Source organism: Lissotriton vulgaris, chromosome 8 (genome assembly GCF_964263255.1).
Source record: "Lissotriton vulgaris chromosome 8, aLisVul1.2, whole genome shotgun sequence".
NCBI lineage: Eukaryota > Metazoa > Chordata > Amphibia > Caudata > Salamandridae > Lissotriton > Lissotriton vulgaris.
In genome coordinates, this window is record NC_141696.1 from 632,955,223 (window position 1) to 632,981,757 (window position 26,535).

A 26,535-nucleotide genomic window follows, 5' to 3' on the forward strand; every position below is an offset into this window, starting at 1 on the left:
AGGACACTTGTGTCCACTAATCTGTTGAAACATGTCGACCATTTTTTAGATATAGCAGATATGTGTTACATACTGCTACTTTACACTGTTTTTAACATTTGGACGGATGAGAGATACTATTAAAATGATTTCTTCTCCCATTCTCTCCAATTTTATCTATTTTTCACACACAAGATATTTCTTTCTTCAAAAGATTATTTGCACTGCAAACCCAGTAGCCACAATACTCATACCCTGTTTTGTTTGTCTCTCTATCTCGCCCATACTAACTAACTTACGGGATATATACATCTATTCCCTATGGGTGGATATCTGTGATTCAGAATATGAGGAAGCCCAAATGATGAATAGGGCAGTACAGGACGGCTACTGATGGGTATCCTTTAATACCTATAAGGGTTTAGAGACCTCATTTCTATCCCTGAAACCCTTTTAGTTTTCTTCTATTTTGGATTTTTCCGTCTTACTTTCAGCACAAAGTACCAGTTGTCTTTGCCCTTGGGAGCCTTTTTTGTTGCTTAGTATCTTGTTGTGGGGGACGCTGCCCAGGCGGCCTTTAAATATTCCCTCGGACCCTAATTAAATATATTGTTTTGTATGTACAATCTTTAATATACACTTTTCTTGTGATGACACTTAATCACTGTGTATGCAAAAGTGATAATTTAGTTTTAACTTTTTTTATAGCTTTATTGTATGTTTCTGTGATATGACATTTTCCATGTAATAGTTTTTTTTACTCTGAGATTGAATTTTACAACTTGTTATGTAATATGTTCTGGAAAATGTTGAAATAAACCTAAAAGAAATTAACTTAAATAATGTAGCTACTGCGTTTGATTTAGTTACAGAATCATAGAGAACCATGCAGTAAATCATTGTAATCGAACATTTAAAAGATATCACAAACTCACCAAATGAAAATTGCTATCAATGCCTGACAGGTGATTCCTGTAAAGATCAGATTTATTTTCCACAAGCATCAGAACAATGACGAGTCATGTTTGCTTTCTTCAATTTTCGCGCCTTGACCTTCCTCTACCACTTCAGCAACAAACGGGAGAGACTAAGGGTAGGACAAGAAGGCAACTCTGTATCGCCACTGAAGTTAAGAGGAAGCGTTATTTCCTTCTTCCTACCACTGGCTTTTTGGTGAATTGACATGCATGGTGGACACATACAAGTGTTGTAGACAAATGATTGTGAACGTTGGTAAGCTGAGTTCTCCAAGCATAGGCTGAAGTATCGAAAATAGAACGGCAAGATGCGGTAGGTTGGCTGGTGCACAGTGAAGACAAAAAGAGGCCGATCCTTCACCATGTGATGCCTTATATCAGGGGCGGCTGTAGGCCGCCCCTGATATAAGGGAGGGCAGGGAGCGTAGGTAGGGGGCCCCGGAAGAGGGGGTCCTGGCGGGGCAGAGCACGGAGGTCAGTGAAGATGGGGGGTCAGGGTGTTTGGAAGTGGAACAGAGCCGGAGGCCGCCAAATCCCTGTCAGGGGCCGCCACGCAAATATGTATCCATCCTCAGAGGATTATTATATTAAGGATATATATTGGCGTGATGGCCCCTGGGGTTTGGTGGCCCTGTGCAGGTGCACAGCTTGCACATGCCTAAGGCCGCCCCTGCTTATATGTCCTCCACCACTCGGGTACCCCCGAGGAAATTACTGCCCACCCTTTTCCTGATGAAACAAACAAAGGATTCCTCACTTTGGCTCCTGCCTTTGGAGCTACTAAGGGCGCCCCACTGCTATTTGCAGGGGGCACTGGGTCAATAGGACATAGTTTATTGGTCATTTAGGGTTCGTGGAAGCCAGGCATGTGGCTTTTTATAGAATGATTATGTATACAATTTAAAACTTATGTAAAAATATTTTTTTTTATTTATCTATTTATGTGAGTTTTACACATTTGCAAAATCATTAACAGCAATATGTTGTGGTAAAGAATATATAAATAACATTAGCACTTAACACTTTATTAGAGTGTTTCTTATAATAATGAGTAATTATAGTGGTGTAGCATCCTCCCCACCTTGGGTACTCCCTAATGACTATGCCACACATAGAGGTTAGCATAACGCGTCTTTATCCGTCTGTGTGTAACTGCGAACTCAACATTCTAAACCTGCATTCACTTCACTCCGCTCTAACACTTACATCACAGTTTTACTGACTCCATAAGGAACCAAAATGGTTTCATCATTGCTAACTCACATGGCACTAAAAGTGGGAAAGGATGTTCCCCCAACTTTCTTTCACTGTCATGGTTGATTTTAGACAGACTTTGTATTAGGAAGTTGTTCCTTGCTGAGTCTACTGGGCAGTTTAATATGAATTTGTTCTTGCTTTCATTAAGGCAATGTGTGAGGTTGGGGGATAACTTTCCTCATTCTTTATGAAGTGCCTTAGAAAGCTTGGAAGAGAATTTTCAGTTTTTGGGGATTTCAAGAGTGATGACGTCTTTGTTTCCTAAATTTCTTCCTTTACCCAGGACATTTAATTTTGGTGCTGGTCTGTTAGCTACGGTTTTGGACTTTGTTGGTGAGGACACCGTTGTTGCCAGAGGCATAAAAATGATAAAAGACAACACAAGTTCCATATAGACATGGAATGTGTGCAACATTTTATCACTTTTCAACTTGAGACAACCAATAAAAACTTTTGAAAATGTAATAATTATAAAAAAAAAGGGATGGTGTCTGTCTGTGAAGTGCTTCCCCTCTTTTACTGGAGTCTACTGTCCCGGTGGAGGGACTTTGAGGAAGGACAAGAGGTGGAGTGTCAAGTACTTTAGTGCCCACTTTAGCCCAAATACAACTCTTCCTCTGAGCTGCTTCACGATCGATCACCAACATGGTCTTCCGGCGGGGACTGCAATACAAACTAGGGGCTGCCAATATGTAGAGCGATGCCTTGCAAAACAAAAAAAATGGAGACAAGGTGACGCCATCTGTTTTGTTCCACCTTCATGACGTGAACTTACATATTAACTGGAAAATTGCCATGACTTAACTTTGCCTAATACTACAAACACTAAAGGTCTGCCATGTGAGGCTGATGAAATGATTGAATGAAACTACCAGCAGAAGGCAATTGTTGAAGGATACTGATCCCTTTCCCACTTCATTCATTGTATGCTGTAGTATGCTCCAAATGGTGGAGGGCACTTCAAATAGGCAATGTATTTTTCAGTTAGATATATTACTGTTATATCGTTATTATTACCTGTGGATAGGCACCTGTATTCCCACAGCGAATCCAGAACAAGTTCTAATTTCCAAGCTCACACATTGAAATGAATGTGTAACTAGGGGAAGGTTCTTACTGTGTGACGGAAACCCTGCCTGATGCTGTTTGGGGCCATTTAAAGAACGGAGTCACTGTTCTCATGACTATCAAGGAGCAGCAAATATGATCCATTACAGGCACAGAAAATGTATTGATGTGGTTGGAAAAAGAAAACTCCGCTGGAAACTTTGAGCTTTATTACAGGGTTATGGGACCTACATACCAAATAGATTATATTATAGTAGAATGCTGAACCTATGTTTAATGATGATGAGCTATGGAGGATATTTTCAATGCTGTAAATACGAAACTTTTGTGCCACTGTACTGAGCGAACATCACTTGTTTCTGTGGTTCTAGTGACTCAAGCTGATGTCACTAGGTTGCCAAAATGCTTGTCATGTCATATCGCGCTGGTCACAACATTATGTACCTTTTATGTCTACGGTCTTGGTGCCGAGCAACAGAGGCTTATTATTACCCCTAAATGTTACTCATTTTATCAACCCTGGAAGGAGGAAAAGCTGAATGGAACCAAAGAGATTTTACCCTGTGACCATGAGCTCAAACATAGGTCCCTGCAACATATGCATTAGTGCAGTGAGCAACCAGAACTGTCAAGACCGGTTACAGTGTTAACAAGGTTAGCAGCCAGTCTGTAATTATTTTTGAATGGATCCTAGAAAAAATAAGAAGAAACTATATTTGGTCTGAAAAATGCATCCATTATGTACTTACATTAATAAAACTGACATTCAGATCCTTTGCTGTGTATCCTCTTTGGAGGTTGCGACGTGCATAAACATCATAGTCACGTACTATTCTAGTGATAATGTCTGAAGTTGAGATGCCTTCAGTCCTCTTCGTGGGGACGAACATTCCTAAAAATTTGAAGAAAATGAAGCTCATCTGAAAAGGCAGTAGACTGATTTAAAAAACAAAGCAATGAAATGCTTCCTAAAGTGTGATGACAACCTGGGTGTAGTATGAAAACGGACAAGATTAGGTGTGTGCAGTCTTCTTACTCAGGCCACACAAGTTGGCTGCACCCTCCACTCTGTTCTAGGTTTCGTAGGTTCACTTATGAAACGGTGAACTCTGTGATTGCCACAGTCAAGTATTTTGCACTTCCTCTTCATCCATAAATAATTTTAGTCAGAATCGAGATTTAGATTTCAAATTGATTGTACCATTTTGGATATAAATTTCTTTAGGTCCCAGATGGTTGTACTCAAATTTAGACTGGATGATCTTGGAAGATTGGCCAAATAAAAACCTTCTAGGTGTCATTAGAGTATTTGGAGTTACATCAATCCCTTGTTCCTTTGGTAAAAGGAAGACAAAGTTACTCATTTATAAGAGGGAAGTAAAGGGACTCCCACCGAAAACAACCAATGCCCCTCCTGCCCATCCCTTAGTCCCATCGGTTTATTTAGGGGTGTGGGAAACACTTGGGGGCATATCATCAAGGGCCTTATCTCCGTTTTTTTGGCTTTAAAAGCCAGAAAAGCGGAGATAATATTTTGGCCCTATCACCAAGAGGGTGCGAACATGCATAATCGCATGTTAGCACCCTTTTTCCATACACCTCCCTTTGTATCTCTAATGAGATGCAAAGTGGGCGTTCCTTCCCCAAATAACTGGAGAAATGTCGCTAAGCGACATTTCTCCAATTATCAATGGGCACGCTAACAAGCATAGCGATAAGAAAAGTAGCGCTAACCGCGGTTATCGCTACTTTTCTTATGCCTGCTATTAGCTTGACTTAGCCATGATTTCCAATAGAAGGTGGATATCATGGTTAAGTATGCCCTTCCCTATCAGCAACGTAGCGCCAAACAATGTGCAGTTATCGCTGGAATCCCAGCAATAATTGCACATTTGGCAGCTAACTCAGTTGTTTTTATCGCTTTGGAGATAAGTGTCGCTGATAGCACGCTATCTCCGCGATAAAAACAAGCGATAGCTGGCGATAATTATCCTAGCGCTAAGTGCGCTTAGCGATAATTATCGCCAATTGTTGCTGATATGCACCTTGGTTTCTGCTGAAGGAGTCTCAGCTGACTCCTACGATGGAAACACTGTCATGGCGGCAAATTGAAACAGAAATGCCATCTCTGTTGTGGTAGAAGGCCCTCATTCTTTAAGCCATGGCTAGTGATTTTGTTTTTTACTGCACAAGTTCAGCATGCATGATGGATGCACTTTTGGAAAAAAAACTTTAGCAATGTGTTTGGGATATCTAAATATGGTAGTTGGGTTGCCAAAGTAGCAGGGACCCCACTCTCCCATGGTGACCAACACAGCCCAGTTGAGAAGCCATAACTGTTAATCTTCTTGATAGAGTTCCATCAAGAAACTCAACAATGCATAAAAGAAATCTGTTGGCTCCCAAAACTCTTTCTACAAATGGGTCCTGATTGAATACCTGAGACAACAGCAAGATTCTAACAGCAAAAGGAACCAGATCTTTTAATGAAAGCCCTATAGGCAGATTCGCATAGGAGGGCAGCAACTGTAACCTACGGAACTCATTGTTCCCTCTATATTTGAATTGGACTGGGATGACCCTGGGATACTCAGTATGACTATCACTGACTCGAAGACAAAGAAGCAGAATTTAGCCTTTAATTATTTCAGGGTGAGGGAAAAGTTGAATCTTTTCAGTTTTTGATCACAGGCCCCAGTGATGATTTGTAGCTTGGACAGAAGGGCGTTGTGAGAAACTGTGGCAAACGTTTAAGAGGATTAGCATTCAGAGTATGTCACTGTCAGCTTTGGTGAGCGTGTTGTCTCAGAATTGGCCTCAAAAGACAGGGTAAATTCCGTCTGGCATGTGACAGGCAAGGCTCTTGGCCCACAGAACCTTCATCAATGTGGAGAGGTCAACGCATCACAGGCAGCAGAGAGGTTTAGTGAGACCAACACTAGCTTATACCCCTCTAGCAGTCATGTAGGTGGTTGACTTGTAGCGGAGAGACTTGAAGTTGGATAATGGACTATTTCTTTGCTAGTAGTTTTGGACTTCGGGAGAAGTTGCTAAAATCTAGCAGATCATGTGTGTCTTCATCAGTTTTGGTGTTACCAGGGCCTGACTTAAAGAGCTGCAGAATGCATCCTTTGTAAATATAATGATGACTGAACAAATATAGGGTTCAAAGTCGAATGTATCAGCCCTGATCAGCGGGGTGCTACTTGGCTTATGGGCATTTGTAGACGTCACTGTGGTTGTTAACCCTTTGGGCGCGGCTGGCATTTCCGGGCCGTGCGGGCGAATTCCACACGTGCGCAAATCGAACGGCCCCCGGCACGCACACACCCACCGTGAAGTCGGATGGCCCCCGGCCATCCGATGAATGCAAGGGGTTAAAGCCACTGTGCAATAAAGGATTGTTAGGGAACTCGGTGATAGGTAGTTACATAGTTAGGATCACAGAATGAAGACACAAGGTACATTTAATTTGACTTTTGATTCACAGAAAGATGAACATTTGAAAGTTGTTTCCTAAAGAAGGCATATGATATGACCAGAATCATTCCTTATCCTTCTCCATCAGCCTTAGTGTTTTTTAGCAAGAGCATTGTATCAACACCTTCCAGTTCAATTAAGAACTCACCTGCTCTGAAAATAAAACCACTGATGGAGGCTACCTGTACTACCTCTAATGTGAGACTATTATATACCACAAAGGCTTACTTTGGAGTTAAATCCTTTAATGTGACAATCAAAGTCAAAATACAGCTTTATTCGGTTTTAGAAAAAACATAAAAGCACAATAATACACAATTACATGTATAAAAACAAATAAATGCGTTATAAGCACAAAATCACATAAAACCCTAACACATTTAGAGTTGTTTAAAAATTAATCAACATAATACCGCATTGGAATCCAATAACAAAACAAAAAATGCTATATGTAATGATGGGTGCACACACATGGGGCACTAGGACTTGCCCGAGGGAGGACAAGGGTGGGCAGATAGGGAGGAGCCAGGGACCAGGGACGGCAGTTAGCCGATGTACTAGGACGACGAAGGAAATGCAATAAAGAATCTCCCACCTACACCGTGTGTCCGTGTCTCTATATGCCAGGCAGGACACTACATCTGGCGACGAGGGTACAAAGAACCTGTGCGTGAGGAGGACGGCTAACTCGGTGCACGTCCCTGGAAGTGGGGAGGCATCTAGCATTGTGGGGCCGGTGACCGCGTGGCGGCCGAGTCACTGCGTGAGCGTCCTCGCGCGCTGGGAGCCCACCCCAGCCATTCGGCGGTGTGTTCACCTGCCCGGAGCTCGCCCCGCCGCACCGCGTGTGCGTGTGGCACGTCCTGGGGGCTAGAACCTGCTGCCTGCCTGCTCGCCGGGAGCTCACCCCGGCGGTGAAATCACAAAGAAAAGCTGCCTCACCTGGTGCTCCTGCGAAGAGAGTGCTGGCTGACACCGACGATCGGTGAGTGAGAGAGAGCGGCAATAAATGCATTTGTGTATCCGGTAGAAGGCCAAATCTCGTTGTACACGAGATTCCCGCAGCGGCCATTTTGAAGTCAGGCGGCTTTGTCCAATCCCCTGTCAGGGATCTTCGGCGGCCATCTTGAAGTCAGGTAGAGAGCCTGAAAGCCATCAAGCACTGATAAATGCACGGTGCTCAAGAATAAACAAGCACTGACGAGTGCAAGAAGCATAACAAACAAGTACTGGCGAGTGCAATGAACAAGCAAACAAGCACTGGCGAGTGCAAGCAGTAAAGTAAACAAACACTGGCGAGTGCAACGAAACAAATAAACAAGCACTGGCAAGTGCAAGAAGCAAAGTAAACAAGCACTGGCGAGTGCAAGAAGCAAAGTAAACAAGCACTAGCGAGTGCAATGAACAAGTAAACAAGCACTGGCGAGTGCAAGAAGCAAAGTGAACAAGCACTGGCGAGTGCGAGGAAACAAATAAACAAGCACTGGCGAGTGCAAGAAACATAATAAACAAGCACTAGCGAGTGCAATGAACAAGTAAACAAGCACTGGCGGGTGCAAGCAGTAGCAAATACAATCAAAGAATTGACAGAAAGGATTTTGTCAGCACGTTTCGATATAACGGGATCGCGCGATGGCTGACCCCGTCCCCACGGGTGTGTTGGGAGTCTCATTCCTGCGCCCTACAGAGCCCCTTACTCTTGAATCTGGCTGGGGTATGGGCTTGCGGTGGCAAGAATGGCTAGAAGATTTCACAGACTTCATGAAAGAGTCTCAGGTAACTGATGTTGGACAGCAATTGATTGCTCTCAAGAATCTTGTAGGCAAAGAAGTTGGACAGATCATAAAAGAGTTGCCTGCTGGGTCCACTGGTTCATATGATAAAGTCTGTGAAGCACTCAACCGCAAGTTCCTGCACAAAAAGAATGTTGATTATGAGCGATATACATTCAACCTGGCCTCACAAGAGAAAGGTGAGCAAATGGGTGTATTTATCACACGTCTGAGACGTTTAGCAAGATACTGTGACTTTGATAATTTCTCCACGAAGGATGCCCTCCGATTGAGAATTGTAGAAGGCTGTCTTTCAGAGCCCTTGGGACGCAAACTGCTCAAGAAAAGTTACCCGCTAGAGGAGATTGAGGAAATGACAAAAGTCGATGATCAAGCCGACAAGCATGCGAAGAAGATGGAAGCTGGGAGAAGCAAGAAACGTGAACAGGCATTCAGGATGCAGTCGCGACAAGCGCACGTACGGTCCCCACCTCAAGCGCGCTCCTCCAGATCCAAGAAGCAATACCACCCTTCAAGTCGTCGACGCAGAAGCGCAAGTCGCACCAAGAAAAGATCAGAAAGACAACTGAAGTGCTACAGATGCGGCTCCGATTTCCCACATGCAGACGCAGACCCAGTACTAGGCCAACAATGTCGGAAGTGTGGCAGAGACAACCATTTCGAAAGCATGTGCGGGACGTCGCATAAGAATGATCAACAAGAACATGCCCAGCAATATCATCCCTCAAGCAGTCGTCACCATGTCAGATCAGTACAGGATAGACGAGACTCATCCACAGGGTCGTCCCAATCCAGCTGTCACTCCAGCCGAACATATTGATCTTGACGATCGTCATCAAGAGAGTCAAGATCCCTATCACCCATCTCACAAGACCGTGTTGAATATATATGTTTTGTAGCGGATCCTGATCGAGTATCCACAGCTAGACATCAGAATTGGTTCTTATCACACCAAGTTTGTGCTGGACAGTGGGGCGTCACTAAACTACCTACCTGTGGCGGAATATCAAAGAATGAGGCCAACTCCCAAATTGGTCAACGCCCATGTGCAAGTATATACGTGGATGTCAAAGAAACCACTGCCCTGTCTTGGGAAGTTCACGACCGATCTATCATATCAAGCTCGCACGATACAAGTCTACATTCACTTCATCGATGGGCCTGAGGCAGACTGCCTACTAAGCCTGCCCACCGCAGAACGACTAAAGTTGGTGGACATACTGTACAAAGCGGATGACAAACCAGACATCACTCAGAAGTTCCCTAAGCTCTTCCAAGGTCTCGGGAAGATGAGAAACTGTCAAATCAGATTGCACATCAATGAGCAAATCACACCAGTGGCACAACATCACTGAAAAATCCCGTTTCATCTGCAGGAAGCCGTGAAGAAGGAGCTCCAAGACTTACTCGAGGCTGACATCATAGAGAGAACTGATGGACCAAGACCATAGGTCTCCCCAGTCGTAGTGGTTCCAAAGAAAGGAGAGACAGACCGAGTCCATCTATGCGTGGACATGAGAGCACCCAACACAGCGATAGAGAGGGAGAGGCACTCAGGCCCCCACATCAGTGACATGATCACGTCACTCAATGGAGCCAAAATATTTTCAAAATTGGACCTTAACAAAGGATATCACCAACTGGAGTTGCATGAGCAGTCCTGATATATCATGACATTCTCAACACATCTAGGGCTGTTCAGGTACAAAAGACTCAGTTTTGGGGTGTCCTCAGCAGCGGAAATCTTTCAAGAAGCAATCAGGAGAACAATTCATCATGTTCCCCATGTACTGAACTACAGTGATGACATCCTGGTATATGGAGCAACCACTCAAGAACATGACACGGCGCTAGATCGGGTCTGTCATGCACTGACGGAAGCCAACCTCACGCTCAATCAGGACAAGTGTGAATTTCATAAGCCAACGCTGAAATTCTTCGGCCACGTCTTCTCTGGAAATGGCATGAAACCAGACCCCGAAAAGGTAGCAGCACTAAATGACACACCGAGCCCAGGTGACGTTGGTGACGTGCGCTCGTTCCTGGGCATGGCCAGCTACTGCTCCAGATACATACAAGACTACGCCACAATAAGTCACCCCCTTAGAACGCTCACCAAACAGGGGCAGCCGTTTCAGTGGTCCACTCAATGTGAACAGGCGTACAAAGGGATCAAGGAAGCTGTGGAGTCTGCTGAAAACACGGCTTACTTCAATCCAAAAAAGAGGACAAAAATAACAGTGGATGACAGCCCCGTAGGGCTAGGGGCCATTTTAGCACAGTATGACAGAGATGAAGATCAACGGCACATTGTAGCATATGCCAGTAGGAGTCTAACAGACATGGAGAGGGCATACTCCCAGCCAGAAAAGGAAAGTTTAGCTGTCGTATGGGCCTGTGAACATTTCCACATCTTCATCTTCTTAAAGCATTTCACCCTGGTCACTGATCATCAAGCTCTGATCACAATTTTCGGAAACCCTCGAGCTAAAATTCCGCCACAAATAGAGATGGGGCTTCAGGCTACAAGAATACACATACACCATTATACATAAGCCAGGGAAAGCTGCAAACCCTGCCGACTACATGTCCAGACACTCCACCAGGACCAGCAAATCCGAACAATCGATTGCGGACGAATACATCCACTTCGTGGTAGATCAGGCCAGACCTCCTGCTGTTCCGCTGGAAGCAATCTGTGAGGTGGATACAGACCAATAGCTGGCGACATTCACAAACCAAGGGACAAAACGACCAAGAGATGTCAGCGTTCAAACACGTCCATGAAGAACTGTCAATAGCGACAAATGGTCTCATCCTAAGAGACACTTGAATTGTGATCCCACGACAGCTAAGACAAGGGGTCATAAATCTAGCACATGGACACCGGGGCATAGTAGCCATGAAAAGAGCACTCTGCGAGAGAGTCTGGTTTCCAACACTGGATCTAATGGTGGAAACAACACTGAAGGATTGCCCACAATGTCAGCTAGAGAGCCGTCCAGATCCCCCTGCACCGCTGCAAATGTCTCTACTGCCGGAGGGTGTCTGGCAACACATTGCCATTGATTTCTTTGGGCCATTCAAGTCGGGCCAATATGTCCTGGTCATCATGGACGAATATTCCAGGTTCCCCATTGCACAACTGTGCACATCCACAAAGCCTCCAGCGCCATACCAATTCTAGATGAAGTCTTTGCTGCGTGGGGCATTCCTCAAATGGTAAAATCTGACAATGGGCCCCCATTCAACAGCCATGACTTCGCAGAGTTTGCTCAACACCTAAACTTTAAACACCGGAAAATCACACCACTATGGCTGTAGGTGAATGGAATGGTTGACCGCTTCATGGCCACGGTCAAGAAAGCTATTCAGCAGGTGGAGCTCACTCCAAAGAGCATCCAGACAGCGCTAAATGAAGTACTACGGGCCTATCGAAACACGCCCCACTCCACCACGGGCAAATGTCCAGCCACCCTGCTGCTAGGCCGATCAGTGCGCACCAGATTACCAATGATGAGTGTCTCAGCGAGTGAACAGTATCCCAATTCTGACCATGAGGAGATTGCGGCCGGGCCCGTGGACCAGCTGAAGAAAGAAAAAATTAAGGGCTATGCGGATGAACGTCGACATGCCTCACACGCTGAAATTCGAGAAGGAGACTGGGTGTTGGCACGGCAAGAGCAACACCGAAAGACTGACTGCAAATATCAGGAGACTCCGCTGAAAGTGGTGCAACAGAAAGGAACTATGATCACCGCGGAAACCGACGGAAGATGAGTCACCAGGAATGTGACGCACTTTAAGAAGTGCAGCCCTAATGTCAAAGAACTACTGACTGAACCGTGAGTTGAGAAAAGAGAACCAGAGACACCACTCAGCCGCAGTCAGGTATTGATGGAGACTACCGATGAGCATGAGCGAGACATCCCTGATCCTCAGTCGTGCCCCAGACGGACCATTAGAAAACAGTCTTGCCTCATTGAAGAACTTTAAGCGGCGATCTTCAGCGACGTGAAAGCAAGGGGTGTAGATAGAGTGCTGTGTTTTTTCCATTTTTTTACAGAGGGGGGAGATGTAATGATGGGTGCACACACATGGGGTACTAGGACCTGCCCGAGGGAGGATGAGGGCGGGCGGATAGGGAGGAGCCAGGGACCAGGGACGGCAGTTAGCCGATGTACCAGGACGACGAAGGAAGTACAATAAAGAAGCTTCCACCTACACCGTTTGTCCGTGTCTCTATATTCCAGGCAGGACACTACACTATAGATAATACAATAGCTAGAAAAAGAATAAAAGGTGGGTGTCATGTCCTGTACGTACAGGTGGAATCTTGACATGCATTCCAGAGTGGAAGGTGAGAGGATGTCAAGTTTCCAGAAGAGGCGGTTATGTCAGGTTGTCCCTTCCAGAGAGAAGACGGACTTTGAAGACGTACCATAAAGAAAAGAAAAGAAAATTACAAGTTCATGAGTTTTATTGTTGGGGGATCACTTCACTGGTGACAACGGACTGGATCGCCTCAAGCGTGTTGAATATGGAAGGGAAACCTGAAGTTTGGTCGGTGAGGGAATTTTTCTGATTGGCAGTTTCGTCGAGCGCTCCCCTGCTGCATACCTTTTGACAGTAAGGCTGACACAGAACCCAGGTCAGCTATTTGGTGTTTATTTGAAAATTATGTGGGATAGTTTATAGTGTTACTTGGATGCGAGCGAGTGTTCATGCCAGTGCGAGAAGGGGCTGTAGAGGGTTCAAGCAAACAGCCTTAGAGGAAAGACATTATCAGGGGCACGCAGTTCACGCCAGAGTGAGTGAAGTCAGCGCACGACAGGAGAAAGAGAAAGGCAGCCAGCCGATTAAGCACGAGACCTACTCTACACTGAGCAGCGGTTTTTGGTGTGGGATCTCGCTAGTTGCTTGGAAATAAGAAAAAAAAGAATAACTGGAAGTCTAGTGAATACAGGAAATTCTCTGTGATTCACTCACTATTCACTAATGGAACATACATACTTTCTAAAGTCTCAGTGATTCACACATTTCACGTGATTTGGACAAATGTGGATACTGGAATGTTCAGTGAATCACACACTTGACAGCTACTAAGCGGATACAGTCATTCACACACTTTGGAATTGTTGGTTATTGCATGGTAGCTGTTTAGTAGTGTTCGGTGATATCAACACTATCCATGGATGGCATTAATACTCTAACACCTTTTCCACCCAATCCTGGTGAGCCAACACTTGACTGGGAACAATGGAAAGAAGACTTTGATGCTTATGTAGAGGATATCGAAGGTGACAAATTTACTAAAAAAAGGAGGCGATTTTAAAACATTCTTTGGGGTCTGAAGGGAGAAGAGTTTTACTTCATCTGCCTAAAATCATTCCTGATGATGAAAGTGAGGATGACGGTGATGTATATGAGATGGCCATTCAACAACAGGAGTTACAATATAAAAAATGTTGTAGCTAGGCATAAATTGTTGGGAAGAGGCCAGTTACCTAATTATTCTAGTCATTCATTTGTCAATGATTTGAGACTACTAGCTGAAAAATGTGATAACAGCGTTTTTCAGGGATCAAATCTTACGTGATCAGTTAGTTCACAAAGTGGCTGATAGCAAATTACAAGAGAAACTGTTATTGGTGGATGATGTTATGCTAGGTAAGGCCATAGATATTACTCGCCAATTTGAAGAGATGAAATTGGGTATGAAGCTATTAGCTCATAAAGATGTGCAGTTTGTACATTTGGTTTTAAAAAATGAGTAATTACTCAAGACTAATAAGTATGGGGAAACAAAGTCCAAATTGATGAAACGATTTGTTGCTGCCAAGCAGAGAAAGGGGGTTGTATGTTTTAAATGTGGCCAATCAGGACATTGCTCTAATGACAGAACATGCCCAGCTATAGGACAGGTTTGTAGGAACAGCAAAATTAAACTTCATTTTACCAAGGCTTGCAAAAATAGGAATTGCAATGTATATACTTGGAGTATATGAAGTTTTAGAAAATAAGAAAGATGCACTATTTTGTCTGGTAGATATAGGAGGTGTGGAAGTAAAGGTCATGGCTGATTCTGGAGCTAGACATACTTTAATTGGAGATGATTTATTGCACTGTTTCCATGTACAAGTGTCACCACCTGATATTAAATTAGTGGGTTATGGGAAAAAAACATAGATGTAGTTTGGTATTTTCCGTCTTCTTTATCTTACAATGGAAAGACTATTGATGTCAAAATATATGTTGCCAAAGAAGGTTTATGTTTATTGGGGTGGCCACATCAAAGGGATTTAATGATTAAGCTGGAACCAAATCCCCCTGAGCAAGTTCTAGGATATGAGGATATAATTGCCCAAGTGAAAGTCGATAGTTCCAAAGATTAGGAAAATATGTTTCCTAAACTATTTTCAAACGAGTTAGGTTTATTGAAACATTTTGCCCACGACATAATTTTGAAAGATGGTGCCAAAGCGAAAGTCCCTATAGCCCGAAATGTGCCCATCTCGATGACAAAAGCTTTGAAAGAAAAATTGGAAAGATTGTATAATCTAGACAGCATAGAAGAAATTGAGTCTTCTGATTGGTTGTCTCTGGTTGTTGTGGTTCACAAATCCAATGGAAAAATTAGACTTTGTGTGAACTTGAAAGATTTAAACAACTGTGTATGGGTAAATCATCATCCACTACCCAATATTGGAGAAATGTTCACAAAGTTAAAGGGGCAACAGTGTTTACGACTCTGGACTTATCCAATGCGGATCATCAAATTGCGTTACATGACGATAGTATACCCCACACATTGTATATTTCACCAACGGGAGATTTTCGTTATCGGAGAATGCCGTTTGGTACAATTTTGGCATCAGCCGTATTCCAAAACATGATGCACAAACTCTTCAAAGATATTGATAATGTCATGTACTTTCAAGACGATATTTTCGTGTGGGGAAAATCTAAACAAGAATATGCTGAAACACTGGTAAAAATCTTAACCATTCTTGAAAACAGTGGGTTGACATTAACTAAAGAGAAATACAAGTTTGAAAGGGAATCTGTAGATTATCCAGGCCATAACATTTCTAGTCATCATGGTATTGCACCCAAGGATTGTTTAGTGTAATCTATTGAAGATCCATCAGAACCCAAAGACAAAGATCAGCTAAGGTCATTTATAGGCTTAGCAGAATATTATGCCAAATTAATTCCTAATTTTTCAAGCAAGACTGTACATAGAAGGGAATTACTAAAGTTGAAATGTACATTTGAGTGGAGTAATGATTGCAAGTGTGAATTTAACTATTAAAAAACAATTTATTACAGGTGCACCAACTTTAGCCCCATTTGACATCAAGTGTAAGTCAATTATAACTATGGATACCAGTTACATAGGTTTGGATGAAGTATTAATGCAAGATCAGGATGAAAAGATAGTAAATATTGCTTTTGCCTCAAAACCTTTGAGGGGTGCAGAAAGTAATTACTCAACATTAGAAAAGGAGACTCTAGCTTGTTGTTGGGCAGTTGAGTATTTAAAAAAAATATGTATATGGCACAGACTTTGAGTTAAGAACAGATCATCGCCCTTTAACTGACTAATTTACGACGAGTGGTTGTCGCAGGGCCTCACCTAGAGTGGCGAAATGGCAGTATAGATTACGAGATTTTTATTTCGAGGTAAAGTACATTCAAGGAGTCAGTAATGTTCTTGCTGATTGCTTATCGTGGCTATCTATACAAGAGGAGAATTAATTGGAATCATATGATTACGACATGGATAGAGTTATATCTATTTGCAAAATTTCTGAAGGATACTTATCTGAAGATCAATGGAGGAAGGCGAGTGACGATGACCAGGAGATACAATCAGTTTTAAAGTGCATTAAATCTGCGTGGCCTAAGAAGAATTTGTTGGATGATAATTTACTAGCATTTTGGCATGTGGATCAGGAATTGTCTGAATTCGATGGTATGTTACTTCGTGGTGAACAATTGGTGGTTCCCAGCAGTTTGAGACAAACTATCTTGGAAATGGCCCATGAGGGGCATCCAGGTATGAGTTGTATGAAACAGAGGATAAGTTGCCACAGGTTACAACTGGCTATTGCTTCTGGTCAAAATTGTTATGAAGCTCCTAGAGATCTGTTATGGTGTTATCTCAGTGCCCCCAGGGTGATGGGAGGGAAATCTCCAAGATGAGGGAAAGATTGGCTGGATGCAATGTGAAACAATCATGAATGTTGGATGTGTTTGAGAAAATTAAAGGAGACAACAATCAAGGTGTCAATAATAGATGGGGTGGTGAAACCATTTCCTATTCTGTTTCTCAGGATCGCAATGTTTTTCTCAAGGTGGGTGATTGGGTGCGTGTGAGAAAAGAGAGACATGTAAGAAGTGGGGAATCCAAATTCACCAAACCTATGAAAGTTGTTAGCGTTGGCAATAACGTGGTGGAACTGACCGAGGGAATGTGTGGAGTATGAGAAAAGTTTCAGTACTTAAAAAATGTTTATGGCCCAAAAAACATGGAACAGCTTGTGATATGCCCAGTATGGGAAAATTCATGAGAATGTATCTGGATCAAAGGAATGAAAGGCGGATGACATGTTTGAGGCACTCTCCTGCATGGAGAAAAGACTATGTAATGTCCTAAATCTCATTAGGTTAATTTCCACTTTGTGCAATGGATAAATGGTGTACATAGTTGTGAGGCTGAAGAAGTGCTATGGCTAAGGTGGACACTGTATATATGTTAGTTAAACTTGACACTGTACATATGTTGGTTAAACTGAAATATTGGATTTTGTTTACAAAGGGAAATGTGTTGTGTCCTCCTGTACATACAGGTGAAATCTTGACATGCATTCTAGAGTGGAAGGTGGAGGGTATGTCAAGATTCCAGAGGAGGCAGTTATGTCAGATTGTCCCTTCCGAAGACAAGACAGACTTCAAAAGCATACCTTAAATAAAAGAAAAGAAAATTACAAACTCATGGCTCATGAGTTTGACTGTTGGGAGATCACTTCAGTGGGCTTTAAATTAATCACAACAACTGACCGCTGTACTTACATTAATTTATCTGACTAAAACAGCATTCACTTGTCAACTACTCTACGCAATTGCATAGCTGAGACAATAAATCTATGTATAATAATACAAATCATCTCAGTCTGAAGCAGGTGCAGATTAGGCGTGGGCGGAAAATCCGTTCCGCTCGCGGATTTTGCGGATTTTCGGGAAATCCGCAATTTGCGAGATTTGCGAATTTCCCGCAAAATCCGCAAATCCGCGAGCAGCGGATTTTGCTCGCACTGCTCGCACTGTTCGCGTGAGTTCGCGCCCCGCGAATAAGTGCAAAATTGCAGAAATACGATTTTAGCAAAACTGAAAGTAACTACTTACCAGGTTCAAAAGTTCAGGCTCATCATTAGTAGCCATTTCCTGGAGTGCTTCCTGAGGGGCCCCTCCAGAGTTCAGTTGCCAGTTGAAACTAGTATGTGACCCTGCTCTGAACCTCAGAATAGTTACACATATGCCACAAAGGTCCTGAATTACAGCTAAGGGAGACAAGCAGGAGCCAGGCTGGAAGTTAAAATCCATTAATCAGCCCCTAATTCATTATTGTCAGTTGGGGCAGGGCAGGTGTTGTAACTAATTTTGCAACAATGAAAGCACTTAGCAAGTGCAAAAGATCACTAATCAGGGCGCACTAAGGAAGCAGGTGCCAGCTAAAAAAATATTCTGTGACACATGAATCAGCCCCAAATTAATTCAGGTCACTTGAGGCAGGGAAGGTGTGCTTTGCTTTGCCGAAAATAATGTACACTGGACAACCAGAGGGTGTGGTGATGAAACAGAGGGTGGCATGGGTGGGCCAGAGGGTGGCATGAGTAGTCAGAGAGTGGCAGTGGTGACAGAGAGTGGCAGTGATGAAGAAGAGTGTCCCAAACAGGCTGGACACGTAGAAACAACAAGTTCGCGAAACTTGCGACCCGACAGGTAAGTTCGCAATTTGCGAAAGTGTACAAAACCCTCGCGAACTGGCAGAAACACGGGCGAACACAAAAAAAAAAAAATCCGCAAATTCGCGGGAATTCGCGGATTTTGCGGATTGCGAATCCGCAAATCCGCAAAATTCGCGAACGCGAGATCCGCAAAATTCGCTCATGCTTAGTGCAGATAAAATAGGACTTCTTTACACTTTCTAATATCAAGGTTACGTAGAAGCAGTCTTATAAGGCGATGCCTTGGTTCTTCATAAAGACCACAGAAAAAGAAACTGCGTAGTTGTGATTGGAGTGATACTGAGTCACAGAGACATGGTATCAAATCCTTACTGTTATAAACATTAAATGGATAAGATAACAGGTAATGAGCAGTGCCCACTCTGAATATAAACAAAATAAACCTTTGATGATGATGTACTTTGAGCAGATAGGGCTCCATACTAGGGGTGGTGCACAATGGAAGATACTCCTCTCTTCACAGCCAGAGGAGTCCCCCACCTGGTTTGACTCTCGGATCCCCCGACGGGAGATAAGCTCTTTCTTGTCCAGGCTGGGTTCCTTTAACTCGGAGCTCTTGCCAGAAGACCCTGCCCCCATGCCTTACGTCATCGGCCAGACCTAATCCTTAAGTTGGGAAGCCGGTCCAGGGAGGAGAAAAAGACAGACTCCAGAAGACGCTGTGAGTTGGGAGACACCGAAAGCAGGAATCCACGTGAGGTGACAGGACCAGAGGGAGAGGAGACTCCGGTGTCAGTGCTATCCCCAAGGAGTGAGTTTCCAGAGGCAGCAGAGGAGCCAGGAGGCCATCGTCCCCACGCTTCGCCCCGCCACGCAACTAGGTGAGTTACATAAACAAATGGAATCCTACTCACAGTGGAAAGGGAAAGTGTCTACCACAGGTGTAGGGACACTCAGTGTTTTGTAAAATACCCCTCACACACCAACAGGCCCCTTGGTGTCATGGTTCATCATAGGGGTCTTCGCACCCCTCTAACGGGATGCGGCGTGCTGCGACCTACGACTACGCGGGAGCACTGAAAGTATGGACTATGTGTGGTGTATGTGGTGGAAGTGGTGGGGTATTTTAATGTGAGTGGTGGGATATAGTGAAGGTTTAAAAAGTACCTGGCTCGTGGGTGTATAGGAAAAAACTTTATTCACAACCCCGGGCTGGTACTGTTAAAAGAAGTGCAGTGCGAGGTAATTATCTGTTGTGACTATGGACAGTACCTCAGGTGTGCCTCGACATGTTTCGGAGCATATGCTCCTTCTTCAGGACGGGGGCACAACTTCCCCACCTTACTCACGTATCTCTATAGTTTGTGTAAATAACCAAAAGTGCAGGACTATTTACAGTGTTTTAATGCTAGATTAAGGCTATAATGTGCCTACAGCGGTTTTCGACTCAGGACCATGCATTTGCATGACCTGAAATGAGCAAAAAAAGAAAAATTAATTTGGTTACCCTGATTAGGGTGGCTCATACAGGTGCAATCACCTGGAACACCATTGGCGCATTAGCCCTGTAAAGGAAAATGACAGACAAGACGCACAACATAGATAACACACATAAAGTTATTTAAAACACTTTGGTCATACTCATTGTTAAGGGTTGTCTTGCTTCATGAGCATTCAAGAACGTCTGGGGTGGATTGCTAATTTTGCAATCTAGATGGATAAAGAATCGTTTTTAGTACTTTGTACTCACTTTTTGGAAGGGAAATGGTGTGTTGTTTTACCCTATGCTCACAGACGAGTTTTACTCCGTGCTACCCCACACGTTGCTCCGCTGGTAATGACTGTGGATGCATGCCGTGTGGTATTTATGCTAAGATTCCCTAATTGGTTTGGCAGTCATAGGCTAATTGTCGGATGCGCCTGATGCCCATATATGGATAATCCGTCCACTTAGTGGATAATTGACACACCTTATACGGTATGTCCGGTTAAGAAAACTAGCGTAAATACTCAGCCTGGGTGCGGTGATGGTTGCTAGAGGCGCCCATGCGCGAATGTTCTATGCCGTGCGCACGCGTGTGAAAAGCGTCTATTCCAGCGTGTTGATCTCTCGAAAGCGCATGCGCGATTGGAAAGCGTCTGTGCCAGTGCGTAGGTCTCTTGGATGCGCATGCGCGATTATTCTCGTTGTTGCGCATATGTGGTGGGGAAAAGGATTATTATAGCGTGAGCATCATTATAACCACGCTAGTTACAGTGCAACGTGAGTGATGGTACTAAATCGGTGGATTTACAGCGTGTCTCGTTACCGCAATGTGTTTGTGAGAACCTTATCTTTATACACAAATTCACAGTAGACCTCATGGCTGTGAGAACTGCCATTAGGGTCATGTAGGTAAAACGTTGCAATGAGCTTGCAGAGGGTACTATGTTGTTGACCCAATTTACTGTAGGGGGCATTTTGGTTAGCTGGACAGCTGACCCCAAGGGACATCATCGTTCAGGCCCTGGATGTGTGTGCCCAGGCGGAACACCCATCGTTGTTCCTTTTGGAATAGACCTATTTCTGATGGCATGTGTTCGATTACAGTCCATTTTAAATCGTTCACACAGTGTTGCTTTGTCAACTAGGTGAGTGCCCAGTTCGCAGGGTGAGTCGGGAGGTGGGAGAGAGTTGACAGTAGTGGACAAGCCGTTCCCCAGAACCCCTACCTTTCCGACAATCCTCCCCTTATGAGTGCACTTCCTTGATTCCTTTGTTTTACAGTGGGTGAATCGTCACACCATTTTCCCACGGTAGAGGTTAACAAAAGGAGCCTCTCGCCAATGTTGTGTTTCTTTTTTTTCTGTTTTCCCGAGAAAGCCCTGAATATCCAGGACAATAAACGGAGCCACCCGAGAACCGGATGTTGCGAAGATGAGAGTCTTTTTCTTTCTACGTGAGGATAAGAAGCATTATCCTTAGTTGAACCCTGGCACAACTGACCCGGCGTGTATATTAAATAAAAGCAGCTCAAATCACTACCGTTGTAGACCTTGAGCCTTTAACCCGCTCACAGATGGTTTATTAATCCACTCTTTACAGTTACCTTAATAGACTGATTAATGTGACTTGTTATAAAGGTCATCTATTCCAATTGCCTGTAAGTCATGCCTAAGACATGTTAACCACCGATCTTCTTTGCCCTGTTCTAATTTAAGACAATCAGCAATCCCCATCTGACTAAATACAGCCTCTAGCCTGGACCATACCGACAGCCACAACATGGAAGGAGCTATCCTGATAATATCTGCAAGGTATTGAAGCCCTAATTCCTCATGCACTATTAATGACAAGGTGTATGTGAGGAGAGACAAAAATCTATGTAAGAAACAATTTTCAATGGCCTGAAGGAAGGAGCTGTCAGAAAACACCCCACATTCCTGCACCATACGATGCGATTGAAAAAGATTTTGCCTTATAAATAGTAATAGAACAGCATTGAGTGGCATAGAGCAAATGTTGCAGCAAATTTGAAAATTGCAGCTATAGCTTTTTCCATTCGTTCAGTCCTCAGATGTTTCTATGATCCAACATTGTCAAACAAAATCCCTAAGTAAGTAAAGGTGGAAACACACTTGAGAACTGTGCCAGAGATGTTAAAGAAATAAATCTTGCTCTGGTGCCTGCTACACAGCATAGCAAACCATTGTAGTTTTTGGAGCCCTCGTCCTGTTCTGGCCAGCAAGACATAGTCATCTGCATACATTAACACAGGCAGTGGCCAACTTCCCACCCACAGGGGATCAGCTTCTGCTTCCACCACGTAATCCCCCAACCTATTGATGGGAAAAATAAAAAGAAAGGGGGCAACACACAACACTGTCTGACCCCCTTTTCTTATTTTAATGGGGGCAGAGCACTCTCTATGGGCCCTAAACCACACACTTGTCTCCATGTCGTCATGTAATTGTGCAAGCATATGTATGATCCACATGCCAGCACCCCTCATGGCAAGCCTGTCCCACAGCTGACCTCTGATGACATTGTGAAAGGCTGCGCTAAGGTCCATGAAAGCCAGGGAAAGACATCCCCTTTGACCAGCACATATTTGTTAGTTAACAAGTGAAAGTTCAAACACAGTTGCTCCGAGGATCTGCCTGAGACTATACTGCACCAGTGCTAATATGTTATTCTTGTTGGACCAATTCTACAGAAGATCCAAACTATTTGCCCCAATACCTTTGCAGTCACGTCAATTAATGATATTAGGCGATAACATTGGGAATCACCCCATCACCTTTTTTAAAAATTGAGACAAATATGGCTTTGGACCAAGATTTTGGGGGGTCAGTGAGAACTGCACTCTGTAATAAGTTCACCAGGTTTAGGGGCCAGAGTGTCAGATTGCTCTTATAGAGACCAATTGGTACACCATCTGTTCCCGGTGCTTTATTACATGGGCATCTATTTACAGCCGGCGTAATGTCCTTGATCATAATAATCAGCTTCCTGTTGTCCCTAAAACTTGTAGGGTTGAGAAAGGTGAAAGAGTCCTTCTCCTCCTGATTGCAGGAGTCATAAACAGCAGCAATTTGTTTTAACCAGACAGGGGGCGTGGCTAACAGCCAAACATGGTGGCCGCAACTTGACGGAGCTCTGATGCAGGATCTGTTTATCCTGCAGTTATCATTGGAACCGGGGGGCCGTCTATTCCTAATCTACCCCTCTATTCATATGCGGTCACAATTGCGGCACACTGTGCCAGTGACGACTCGGGAAAGGCAGAATTCACGGAGTAGCTCCGATCGAGGGAGCGGCACCGTGCTGCGTATCTTGCCTGGGAATGGTCCGTGCGGCGGGGCCTGGGGCCTGCTGCGCCAGAACCTGGAGTGCATCGAATTAAGGTATCCTGGCAAATGCATCACCTTCCTGGTACAATCGGAAAAGGGGCACCGATAGCAGCTACGGAGTGAATTGGGCCTATGGAGGGCTGTCGCCTACGCCCTGTTGGACCGGAGAAGCATGCTGAGTGAGGCCGACACCGTCCTTGAGTCTGCGACGGAGGTGATCTGAGGGACTGCTGGTGCCCTGTCGGGGGTGCCCCCGGAATATTGCAGTCTCTGTTGCTGGACTACGGGGGGAAATCCGTGTGGCCTGAGCCCTGTTACATGATTTGCAGCCTCTCAGGAAACACAGCTACACCCCTGATTGCGAGATATTGAGCAACTGGTGAGGTGGGACCCTGGCTGGCGGAGCAGGATACTACAGTGAACAGAAAAAGCTGTAACCCTCTGAGGCCCTTCCAGTTGAGAGCCCTGTAGTGCGCTGACATTACCTTGTGGCTGGCCTGATCCTGGGAGAATTGACTGCGGCCCGTTCAAAACCTGACTGGGAAGCAGAAAGATGCCAGGGGTGCAGTGAGTGTGAGTGTGTAATCCATACCTGCAGGACTGCCTGCACTGCTGCTAATACACTACACCTGACACTTACATTGTATGCAGTGCCCCCTGCAGTACCTCACTGACTGGGTGTGGTGCGCAGTTGGAGCCCCTCCTGCTAGTTCAGAGGATGCACATGAGGAGATACGCAACTGCTGAGAATACCTGAGAAGGCACACCTGTGGTCAAGGGCTCACACATAGGGCATTATGCTAGAGGCCGGCCCATGGTCCCAATGATCCCCTCTCTCTGGTGCCACGGAGCAAGGCTCCAACATATGGATGATCTCTCGCCCTGGGATTGAGTTTCCCAAGTGTTGTCCGAGGCTACTGAGTGTTGTGGTCTGTTTGCTGCGCCACCATGGGATGCACAAAAGGTAAAACTTTGGAGATGCCGCCTGTCGATCAACCGACCGATGGGGAATTAGACGTAGCTTCACAAGCATCCTCGATTAGTTGTATCCTGCGACCAACGAGGAGTTCACCCCAGATAAATTAGACTTAATTTTACTAGGGATAAGAGACTCACGAAAATCTTGACCACTAGCTTTACACTCCTAAGGGTCGATCATAAGAAGTTATAAGTCACAGTTAAAAGTAATAAACATACCCTGGCGGAGCTACTGCTACAACACATAGAACAGGGGGAGCACATATCCCAAATACAAAGGCAATTGGCAAGTCTCCTGGACAGGACGGAGGATGCTGGGGCAGGGCTTGTAGTAACAATGTACATGTGATGGGACTGCCGGAACGTTCAGAGGGCCCAAATGTGCCACAATTTATGGAGCAGTGGCTACGGGACCAAATAGCCCCGGACGGATTATCGCCCTTCTTTTTCGTGGAGAGAGCGTACCGGAGACCAACAGGTGGAGCGTCGCCAAGATCAATGATTGTACGCATTCTAAACTACAAATACTGCAATTTCCTTCTCCAAAAGGCCAGGGAGAAGGCTCCCATCCAATCCAAGAACCAACGGATCTCCCTATATCCAGACTACACAGTTCTGGTCCAGAGACAACGAGCCTCTTACCAACCTTTGCATAGGAAACTCCAAGCATTAAATCTTAAATATGCCCTACTGTTTCCTGCTCATTGGAAAATCTTACATGAACAAAAATCCCACTTTTTTGATACTTCGGAGGCAGCAAATGACTGGCTGGAAACGACCCTTTCCCCTCAAACCCTGGTTAACCTTGAACAGAAGGCACAACAATATCACTAACGGTCATCGAGACAGAGAATGCACCTGACCAGGTCGACCCGCAGAACGACTGCAAAAAAAAAGTGCCCTGAACAGGCCCTACAGGGATAGGAGTCAGCATTGGCCGCAGTGCTGCCATGTGAGAAACCAACACGCCATCCTCACTGGAAGAATCAGATGATAACCTGTTACACTCCAAATCTGACAGTAATGACCCATTGTTTCCCTCAATCAACCCGCAAATAGTGCAGACCTAGATTTTGCTAATGTATAAATATATTGCTTTTCTTCCCCCAGGTTTTCCCTATCTCTAATACATATCAAGGTTCTTGACATGTGTGTAGCTCAGTTCCGCAAAAAGGTATTATGCATTTTACAGGAACCACCCCCCTGCAGTTAATGTAATCAATAACCAAATGGACTTTCAGGCTGTTTTTGGTTTAATGTTTGTACCAGCAACGTTCTAGCGCTAGTCCTAGTGTTGGGAGTTTGAGTTAAGATGGCTTTCGAGGGTTTTTCTGGCTCACCCCACCTCGTAAAACACACAACAAACGTTGCACACACCTGGGCCGAAACAACATAATCACACAAACCTGTGTATGGCTATGTTGGGGACATATAAAGTGATAACCTAGAAGGTTAGAGGGATGGGCTTAGTGAGTGCACAAACGTCATCGGATCCATGCACCAATAAATAGACGGAAAGTATAGTTTGCCTTCCTTCAGGAAACCCATCTTACTGACTCTAAGGTAGTTAAATTAAGTAAGAAATGGAGAGGCCATATATTTACTACATCATATTCCACATTTGCGAGTGGGACACTCATATGGGTCAGACATGGGGTACCGTTCGTTAATATAGAGCAGCGAATAGACGATCAAAGGAGATACACGCTATTACATGGGAGGCTTGGTGGAGTACACATAGTTATAGGCAGTGTATGTGCTCTGAATTACGAGCAGGATAAATTCCTTATAAACCTGAAGGCAGTAATAGCGGATTGAGCTAACATTCCATGGACACTTGGCGGGGATTATTATTCCATCATTGATGTCTCCCTGGACCGCTCCCACCCCCGATTCGAGGAGCCGCTTCCATTAAACATGCAGAGTTTCTGAGGTCCTGGGCAGAGGGTTGGGCGATTAAAGATGTGTGGCATCTCCAAAACCCTATTAACCGTGAATACTCTTTCTATTCTTCACCACACCAACTGCACACTAGACTGGACAGAATCTTCTGTTCCTCATTTATTACACCCCAAATATCCCAAACTACATACCTTGGTAAAACTCTATCTGATCACAATCCACTTGAAATCATTCTAGAATGGGGGAAATTAACCACCCCGGTCCCAACTTGAAGACTCTGGCCACAGATGCCAG

At 44.4% G+C, this 26,535-nt stretch overlaps 1 protein-coding gene across 2 annotated transcripts in view; it reads right to left on the reverse strand.

Moving 5' to 3' along the window:
* Window positions 1-26,535, reverse strand: part of PCYT1B (phosphate cytidylyltransferase 1B, choline) — a 1,420,495-nt gene that overhangs the window by 559,994 nt on the left and 833,966 nt on the right. For both annotated transcript variants that reach the window (XM_086934513.1, XM_086934514.1), the window contains exon 6: window positions 4,031-4,173. In XM_086934513.1, the coding sequence (XP_086790639.1) occupies window positions 4,031-4,173 (143 nt within the window). The remainder of the gene's footprint in view (window positions 1-4,030; window positions 4,174-26,535) is intronic.